This window comes from Miniopterus natalensis, chromosome 2 (assembly GCF_054644295.1).
Source record: "Miniopterus natalensis isolate mMinNat1 chromosome 2, mMinNat1.hap1, whole genome shotgun sequence".
NCBI lineage: Eukaryota > Metazoa > Chordata > Mammalia > Chiroptera > Miniopteridae > Miniopterus > Miniopterus natalensis.
This window is the reverse complement of record NC_142082.1, coordinates 182460197-182469828: the sequence shown is the minus strand read 5'-3', so window position 1 is coordinate 182469828 and position 9632 is coordinate 182460197. Positions and strand designations below refer to the sequence as shown.

At 58.8% G+C, this 9632-nt stretch overlaps 1 protein-coding gene across 1 annotated transcript; it reads left to right on the top strand.

The window, feature by feature from the left end:
* The first annotated feature begins 1085 nt into the window (after window positions 1–1085).
* CHADL (chondroadherin like) lies at window positions 1086–6985 on the top strand. Its single transcript, XM_087813811.1, has 5 exons — window positions 1086–1125; window positions 2727–2895; window positions 3682–5379; window positions 5900–6066; window positions 6691–6985. The coding sequence occupies exons 1-5, from the start codon at window positions 1118–1120 to the stop codon at window positions 6983–6985; spliced, it is 2337 nt and encodes a 778-aa protein (XP_087669937.1). The 5' UTR covers window positions 1086–1117.
* The last annotated feature ends 2647 nt before the right edge of the window (window positions 6986–9632 follow it).

The window sequence follows — 9632 nt, the reverse complement described above, 5'->3', positions numbered from 1 at the left end:
ATGGTTTGCAATAAGTTCGTGAAAAAACGTGCGAACATGGTACGCAGCACTTCATATCAGCCCGAACCTGGAAACAACCTAGATTCCATCAAGAATGGAATGGATGGCCCTGGCCAGTGTTGCTCAGTGGTTGAGCGTGGTCCCATGCACCGAACGGTCGCCAGTTCCATTCCCAGTCAGGGCACATGCCCAGGCAGCTGCTCAATGACTCTCATCATTGATGTTTCTCTCTCCCTCTCCCTTCTTCTCTTTGAAGTCAATAAAAACATATTTTTTTAAAAAACAAGCCAAATGGAATAATAAAAGATGCAATATCATCAGAAAAACTATAGGATACTGAAATGTTTGCTATGGTCTGGATGAACTATTTCATTGAAAAATGCACATTTCTAAGAAGGTAATTATTTGTATGTTTTTTGCAACATTGTGATTGCAAAACTTGGAGGTACCAGAGATTAATGAGCAAGTAAAGTTGATAAATGTACACCATGAAATACTATACAGCAGTCAAAATGAATGAGTATGACTAAGAATCAATTTGGATAGTTTCCAAAAATCTGATGTCGAGTGAAAAAAAACAAAACTGCAGAATGTATGTATAGTACTAAAAAATGTAGATAAATGTATGATCACAAACGGAAAGGGCAGAGTTAGCCATTCTTGAGTACCTACTATGTGCCAGGTGCCTACCTTAATCCCCACGGCAACCCACTGAGCTAGTTACTAATTATGTTTTCTCCTCACAGAGTAGGAACCTGAGGATCCACGAGACACAGCCTCACCCAGGTCCCACAGCTGGAGGTCCCACAGCCCCTCCAGGCCCCTCCCTGCTGGGCCGCCTGGAACTCGGCTGCCCAGGCCTGGCCCTCAGGCCTGGGCAGGATCCTGAGCTGGCTCTGGGCAGGAGGCCTTGTAACTCCAGCCTCTGCTCCCACCCCTGCCCGCCCCTCCCTCATCTCGGCCTCTGGCTGGGCTGCCCACAATGCCTCCCATTCAGCCCTGTCCCCGCTGCCAGGCCCGCGGGCGGGGAGGGGGCTCCTGCCAGCATCCAGACAGGGACAGACGCGGCCTTTCCCTTGTGCTGCTCCTCCGGGCTGGACTGACCCTGTGAGGCGGCATGGAGGGGTGAGTCTTTGGGCCCCGACTGGGGGGGGGTTGGGGAGCTAGAGAAGCTGAGTGGCTGCGGTCAAGCCCCCGCCGCTCGCAGGGCCGATGGAATCTGCCTGGGCAGAGCTTCTCCAAGGGTCTCCTGGAAGTGGTCTCTGAGGAAGGTAGTGTGTGGGAACGTGGCTGCTCTCGTGGCCTCGTCCCTTGGAGGCTTGTCTGAGAGCTTAGCAGCCCTCTGAGCTCCCGATGCTTGTCCCTTAGGGATCTGTCCCCTCCTCCAGGTCCCCCTCCTTGGCCCACCCCTAGACTCAGCCTCACCACGGTCTGGGGGATGCCATGACCCAGGGACCCCAAGGAGGGTGAAAAACAGATGGTGACAAAGCAGTGAGTGGAAACGGGGGAGACCCAGGGTGGGCACCCAGCCGAGGGATCAGGAAAGGCTGCTGTTGGGGGGAAGCCAGGTGGAGGGGATCCAAGGGGGGGGAAGGGGACATCTGTAATACTTTCAACAATAAAGATAAATTAAAATAAATAAATGAATAAATTAAAAAAAAAATATTCCAAAGTCTAAGTTCAATTTAACTAAATCAAAACCTAAAGAGGAAGTAAAAAGGAAAGGCTGCCAGAGGCGCTGGCCAAGCCTCGCACAGGCCGAGGCGCTGGGGGAGGTTGAGCAGGTTCCCGCTGGGGAGCCAGGAGCCCAGACTTCCCCCCATGGGCAGCAAGGTGATTCTGGGCTTTTCAGCGGGGCTGTCAGGGCCCATCTGTATTTTGGAAAGTTCCCTTTGGTGGTGGGTGATGGGAGCATTGGAGAGGCCAGGCGACCCCCCTGGGGCAGTGGTTGTCCCCAGGAAATTGTAGCATGAAGAGGTCCAACTGGGGGATGGATGGATGGATGAGTGGGGGTGGGGTGTGTGGACAGATGGGTGGACAGACAGGTAAGTGGACAGACCTTGCCCGAAGCTCAGCCCCAAGCCCAGACCCTCCTATTGCAGTCCTGGCCAGCTCGTGACACTAAAGTGAAGGGAAGACACAGGAATAGACAGGAAAGAGGAGGACTGAGGTAGTCGGCTCACCTGTCAGGATGGCTGTGACCAGCCCTCAGGACTTCTTGAGGCTCTCGGACCCCACAATTCCTGGTCCCCCAAGTCTTACCCCACAACTCAGGCAGGCCGAAGCCCTCCCCTCTGGCTGCCAGGCTGTCTTCTCCAGGTGGGTGCCATGCTCCCTGCCACCGCGGGGTTGGGCTGCTCCCTCAGGCCTGGCTGCTTCTCCCTCCACCCCTAACCTCACGCTGGGAGATTGGGGCCTCCCCCTGGACCCAGAGCCTCCCCACAGCCCGGCACAGATGGAGGCCCAGAGTCATTCTTGCATTTAGCAAGGCCTCCCTGAACCGCTGGGCAGACAGCCAAAGGGGTGTGTCAGGTCTCCTCTGAGCCTCAGTTTCCTCCAGCGTAAAACAGGACTAACAATAGAGCCTCTGCTACTTGTAGGGGCTGGGGAGGTGCAAGGAAATGACGGACACCTTCCCTGGGGCCAAAGGACCGGAGCCTGGGCTCTGAGTGGACAATGTGGGACCCTTGCCCCTGTGAAAAACGGACTCTCCCTCTCTCTCTCAGGCCCCAAAGCATCTCCTTGGTCCTGCTGCTTTTTCTGCTGCTGTCGCTGGGCCCACACAGGGATGCAGCCGCCCAACGCTGCCCACAGACCTGCGTCTGTGACAACTCCAGGAGGCATGTGGCCTGCCGGCACCAAAACCTCACCGAGGTGCCCAACACCATCCCTGAGGTCAGCAGGGCGAGGGGGTGGGGGAGGAGAGCAGGAGGAGTCTGGGCTGGCACTAAAGGATTTGCCACTGCCTGGCTGGGAGGAGACCTTGGAAAGTCACTTTTCCTCTCTAAGCCTCAGTTTTCACATCTGTAAACTGGGAATGACAATAAGCAATAACAGGGAGACAAACTATTTAAAATCCTCTGTGGCCCTGGCCAGTTTGGATCAGTGGTTAGAGCATCGGCCCACTGACTGAAGGGTCCCAGGTTCGATCCCTGCCAACGGCATGTACCTTGGTTGCAAGCCTGATCCCTGGCCCTGGTTGGGGCGAGTGCAGAAAGCAACCAATTGATGTGTCTGTCTCACACTGATGTCTCCCTCCCTCCCTCCCTCCCTCCCTCTCTCTAAAAAGCAATGGAAAAAATATCCTCAGGTGCGGATAAATAAATAAAATCCTCTGTAACTGCCACAAGTAGGTTGACTTACAGATAATGTTGGATTAATTACAGACCCTGTGGCAGAGAACTGGGGATGTATTGGAGGAAGGCAGACATGGTCTCTGCTCTACAGAGTCAAGAACTAGTGGTGAGGGAAGAAAACGATCAGTGACAATTCAATGTAAAAAGTGAGGGCCAGGGATGCCCCCGTGGCTGGGGAGGAAGGCTTCCTGGAGGAGGCGTCAAGGAGCAGGATGGAGAGAATAAGAGAAAGGAGAGGGGAGAAGAGTGTCCCAGGTGAGGAAACTTGGCAGGGAGCGCAGGCTGCACGGGTCCTTGTCAGCTCCTCTCCCCTCTCCTGGAGCAGCTGACCCAGCGGCTGGACCTCCAGGGCAACATGCTGAAGGTGATCCCTCCGGCTGCCTTCCGGGACCTGCCTTACCTGACCCATCTGGACCTGCGGCACTGCCAGGTGGAGCTGGTGGCTGAGGGTGCCTTCCGCGGCCTGGGCCGCCTGCTGTCCCTCAACCTGGCCTCCAACCGCCTGAGCGCGCTGCCCCAGGAGGCCCTGGACGGGCTGGGCTCGCTGAGGCGGCTGGAGCTGGAGGGGAACATGCTGGAGGAGCTGCGGCCGGGGACGTTTGGGGCACTGGGCGCACTGGTCACACTCAATCTGGCCCACAACGCCCTGGTCTACCTGCCCTCCATGGCCTTCCAGGGGCTGCTGCGCACCCGCTGGCTGCAGCTGTCTCACAATGCGCTCAGCGTGCTGGCCCCCGAGGCCCTGGCCGGCCTGCCGGCTCTGCGCCGGCTCAGCCTGCACCACAACGAGCTGCAGGCCCTGCCGGGCTCCGCCTTGTCCCAGGCCCGCGGCCTGGCCCGCCTGGAGCTGGGCCACAACCCGTTCACCTACGCGGGGCAGGAGGACGGGCTGGCGCTGCCCGGCCTGCGGGAGCTGATGCTGGACCACGGGGCCCTGCAGGCCCTGGACCCCAGGGCCTTTGCCCACTGCCCGCGCCTGCACACCCTGGACCTGCGCGGGAACCAGCTGGACACGCTGCCGCCGCTGCAGGGCCCGGGGCAGCTGCGCCGGCTGCGGCTGCAGGGGAACCCGCTGTGGTGCGGCTGCCAGGCCCGGCCGCTGCTCGAGTGGGTGGCCCGCGCGCGCGTGCGCTCCGATGGCGCGTGCAGGGGGCCCCGGCGCCTGCGAGGCGAGGCCCTGGACGCCCTGCGGCCCGCGGACCTGCGCTGCCCCGGAGGCCCGGAGGAGGCCCACGAGGACGCGGAGCTGGAGGCCGCGCGGCCCCGCGCCCCGCCCGGCGCCCCCGAGCCGGAGGACGGGGCGGCCCGGCCCTGCCCGCGCGCCTGCGTGTGCGCCCCCGAGTCCCGGCACAGCGGCTGTGAGAGCCGCGGCCTGCAGGCGGTGCCCCGCGGCTTCCCCAGCGACACCCAGCTCCTGGACTTGCGGCAGAACCGCTTCCCCGTGGTGCCGCGCGCGGCCTTCCCGGGCCTGGGCCACCTGGTGTCGCTGCACCTGCAGCGCTGCGGCGTCGCGGAGCTGGAGGCGGGCGCCCTGGCTGGGCTGGGCAGCCTGCTCTACCTCTACCTCTCTGACAACCAGCTCTCCGGCCTCAGCGCTGCCGCCCTGGAAGGGGCCCCCCGCCTTGGCTACCTGTACCTGGAGCGCAACCGCTTCCTGCAGGTGCCCGGGACCGCCCTGCGTGCCCTGCCCCGCCTCTTCTCCCTGCACCTGCAGGATAACTCTGTGGACCGCCTGGCACCTGGGGACCTGGGGGGCATGCAGGCTTTGCGCTGGCTCTACCTGAGTGGGAACCGCATCACCCAGGTGTCCGCTGGGGCACTAAGCCCAGCCCCGGACCTAGAGAAGTTGCACCTTGACAGGAACCAGCTGCGAGAGGTGCCCACTGGGGCCTTGGAGGGGCTGCCTGCCCTCCTGGAGCTGCAGCTCTCGGGGAACCCACTCAGGGCCCTGCGGGATGGGGCCTTCCGACCTGTGGGCCGGTCACTGCAGCACCTCTTCCTGAATAACAGTGGCCTGGAGCAGGTGGGCACAAGGGGTGGGGCTGGGGAGACGGCATGGCCCTATGCAGCGAACATTCACTCAACAAACACTGCCAACCTCGTAGTGCAGGCCCAAGGCTGGGCATGGGGACCCTTAGATAAGCCAGACTACGCCTGCCCCCAGGGAACTCAGGTGTGGGTGACAGCAGGAGAATCCAGTGCCACAGAGAGAGGCCTGCCAGGGAGGGTAACGCTGGGGCACAGAGGAGGAGGAACGTGGGTCCACAGGGTCACCTACTGTTGTTCACTTTGAGGGAAAGGCTGGAGCCCTCAGGCTTTGCCATTATGGGCGGGGGTGTAGTTCAGGCAAAGCAGAAAGAACCATGATCTGGGGTCCAGCTGACTTGCAGAGGGCAAGTGCTTTGGCATCAGACGAACCTATGTTTCCACCCCAGCACTGCCCTTTCTGCTTGAGGGTCCCCACTTCCCTTCTGCTAGGGGAGCATGGGCCACCCTCTCTGGCCTGACAGGAGCTCACACCGTGGCCTGGCACCTCCTTGCAGATTTCTCCTGGGGCCTTCTTGGGCCTGGGGCCCCAACTGCAGAGCCTCCACCTGCAGAAGAACCAGCTGCAGGCCCTGCCTGCCCTGCCTGGTCTCAGCCAGCTGGAGCTGGTCGACCTCAGTGGCAATCCCTTCCACTGTGACTGCCAACTGCTCCCACTTCACAGGTGAGCACGTCCACCTGGACCCCCAGCCGGGGACCCCCCACTGTATCTCCAGGGCACCATGCTTGCCCGGCCGAGCAGCTTTTGGGGGCAGGGTCCTACCAGGGCCAGCGATACTTCTTGGGGGAGCCAGTGTGCATGAGCTTGGGGTGGACGCCTCTGGCCGCGAGTCCCTCACCCTCCCAGCGGGGCTGGGCCGAATCAGTATTCGTGGGCACTTCACATACATGAGAAAGCAACAAGGACCTGGAGTGAAACCGAGCTCCATCCGCCTGACGGTCTGACGGGCCACAGGACCCCTCTGTGCTGGTTCCTCTTCTGTAAAGGGGGTCGTAGTAATCGTGTCCACCTCGTGGAGGTGGCTTGGTAAGAATTCCATCGAAGTAGTTATGTGTGTAGATTGAACAGTTATTGCCCTCTGTTTATCACGATCACCACCCTCTGGGTACAGAGAAGGGATGTGAGGTTGGAAGTGACTTGCTCAGGGTCACATAGCTGGTGAGCGGCTGAACCAGGATTCTCCAGTCCATTCTTAAGCATTAGGCCCCATTGCCCCAAATTCCCGAAGACCCCTGCCCTCTCCTCAGGAAAGCTCAGCACTGTGGGGTCCCCAAACTCTCTCCTTAGGTGGCTCACTGGGCTGAACCTGCGCGTGGGGGCCACCTGTGCCGCCCCTCCCAGTGCCCGTGGCCAGAGGGTGAAGGCTGCAGTTGCTGTCTTCGAAGCCTGCCCGAGCTGGGCTGCCAGGAAGGCCAAGCGGACACCCAGTGCCAGGAGGACCCGCGTGAAGGGAAGACGGCAGGGAGCAGACAAGGTTGGCCACAGGGCAGGTGCAGGGAGGCCTCGGCGGGTGGGTCAGGTTCCAAAGCTTCCAGGCAACAGGGCTCTGACCTCTCTTGGTCCCAGCTTCACGTGGCTCTAGATCTAGGTGACCCCGCTGCTTTCCGTCAGTAATGCCCATCCTTCCTCCTCACCTGTCTCGGGCTGCGCCCAGGGTGGGCCTGTAAGGACTCGCTACTTCATGTTATTTCATCCTGGGGGACAGTGGCCTTTCAGCATGCTGGACCCGTCGTGTCCATGAAACCAATCCCGCTGTGACCAGAATCACCGGGTCACTGTTGACTCAACCCTTCCCACTGACCTCCAGGGCCTGGCTCACCCCTGGGAGAGCAGACCAGCAGTGCGGGCGCCTCCACTGCTTCCCGGCCACAGGTTGGACTCCACTCGGCATCAGTCCATCACCCCCTTGACGTTCTGTTCACCGTCCTGACAAACGCATTCACACTTGAAAGATGAGCTGTAGCAAAACCTTGCAGCACCTCAGGGACGAGTGAGCTGGATGTGGGCGCTGCTCCATGTGGGAGCCCATGCTGTGTGGCGAGGGCACTGGGGGGTCCAGAGGGGAGCAGCCAGCCCTGAGAACAGAACAAGGAGGCACTGGAAGGTGGGGAGAGGAGCAGCATTTTGAAGGTTTGGGGTGCCGGGAACCATTAGGCGGCACAGTAGTTCCCTAGGGCTGCCAGAACAAAGTACCACAAACTGGGTACATTATCTCACAAGGTTAGGAGCTGAAATCAAGGCAGGGCCATACTCCCTCTGACAGCTCAAAGGGAGGGTCCTTCTTGCCCCTTCCAGCTGCTGGTGGCCCCAGGTGTTCCTTGCCTGTGGCAGCACAACTGCAACCTCTGGTATCTCGTCTTCACATCATCTCACTGCATCCTGTGTGTCCAAATTCCCTTTGTAAGAACAGTCATATTGGATTAGGGCCCACCCCAATGGCCTCACTGTAACTTGGTTACTTCTGTGAAGTTCCTGTTTCTCAATAAGGTCTCTGAGGTATGTCTTCTTTGGAGGGACATAATTTAACCCCTAACAGTGTTCCTTGTGGGGGTAGGCTGGGAGTGAGGAAGGAACCCCTAAAAAGACCCCAAGCTGAAGGTGAGTGGTTCTGCCTTAGAAGCAAGACCTGGAACTAGTGTTGATGACAGTATGGATGCCAGCTGATACTCATGAGTGCTCGCTGACTTGCTGCCAGGCCCAGGTGATAACCAGCACCAGGGCTCTCCCTGTGCCAGCCTGGGGAGCTCACGGAGCAGATCTGATGGTTCCACCTTCAGCCCCCGACCATACACAGTGTGTTGGCTGTTGCAGGAAGGGGACACCAGACCACACCATCCGCCACTTTCCGACTTGCAGATATTTCACCAAAGGCCAGCCCTGGAGTTCTAGGTTCTGCATTTTTATTTTGTTGAAAGTGGCAGTTTTCTCTCAGGAACACAGGAATTGAAGGATAAGGGTCCTGAGCTGTGGCAGGAGGTTCTGGGTGGGGTGCTGACCTTGCTGAAGGCACGAGGCCGGACCTCTAGCTTGGTATCCGGCACACGGAAGATGCTTAATGTCAAGTGAGTGAATGAACCAGAGTAGCAGCAGTAACACAGCCGATCAACCAGGGTTTAATCTCACTGCCATCATTTAAGTAGTCAATTTAAGCAACCAAGTTACTAGACCTTAACGAGTCTTTCTTTTCATCTGTAAAATGAAGTCCTGTACCTCCCAGGCCTACTGTGCTGATGCAATTAGCTGTATAAATGTGTGTAACCAGGGCTCGGCATGTGAGACTGTTTTCCTGTCCCTGGAGCAGGGCCAAGGGGCTGGCCTGGGTGACAGGAAAGGTGTGGGGTGCACTTGGATTTGGTCTATCTGCCCTGGGAGCCCTGCAGGTCCAGCAGCAGAGCAGGGAGTGGGAAGGGCTCTTCAGGCAGCTTCCTGGCCAGCAGCCCACTGCTGAGGCTTCCAGGAGAGCTGAGGCACAGGTTTTCTGTGCATTGAGTGGGACGGTCCCAGAGGTCAACACCTGCATCTGCGACACATCAAATTGACCTTTAGGCCCCAGTAACACAACAGTTATATACACTTCCATGTCATACACTCATTGTGCCAGGCCCATCAGAGGGCACGAAGGACAACAAGGCACAGGCTAAGCCTTTGGGGAACTCAGGGTCCGGCAGAAATAAAGAGACTAGGTGTGGTTGCTATGGAGACAGGTGACATTTCTCTCTGCCCCGTGAATTCACTTCGTAACTGTTACTGTGAGGTGGCAAATCAGAACCCAGCTGCCGCAAGGGACGGAAATCTGACAAACCAGGCTTCAGTGCAGGAGGGATTTAACTGTCTGTCTGGGGAGGCCGATCCAGGGCTCAAGTGGCAGCTAACCTGGTCCTCCGACTCTGCCATCGAAACCTCGGGGCCTTTGTGCTCATGGCACCTGTGGGCACCTCTTTCATTCAAGAGGAACCAAAGGCTAACATGCTCTAGTCCCTTTTTGGAGAACTCAGGCTGCACCAAAAGGCTGCTTTCTGGGCCTCATTTCTGCACCATGTGGAGCTGCCTAGTGTCTTGAGCAAAGGGGACCAGACCAAGTTCTCTCCCAACTGACGGAAAACAGGCTCCCCTTTGGCTGGTCACCCAAGCTCTGGGATGACACCAAAGAGCCCAGGTCCTGAACAAGCTGATGACACCCCCCGTGGCAAGCACAGGCCAGGGCAGCCTGACTGACCAGCTCAGAAGGC

Bases quoted from the DNA above. Each gene is read 5' to 3' on its own strand.
- CHADL (XM_087813811.1), top strand. The intron at 5,380-5,899 runs GTGGGCACAAGG...ACCTCCTTGCAG, and splicing joins ATAACAGTGGCCTGGAGCAG to ATTTCTCCTGGGGCCTTCTT. The intron at 6,067-6,690 runs GTGAGCACGTCC...CTCTCTCCTTAG, and splicing joins CAACTGCTCCCACTTCACAG to GTGGCTCACTGGGCTGAACC.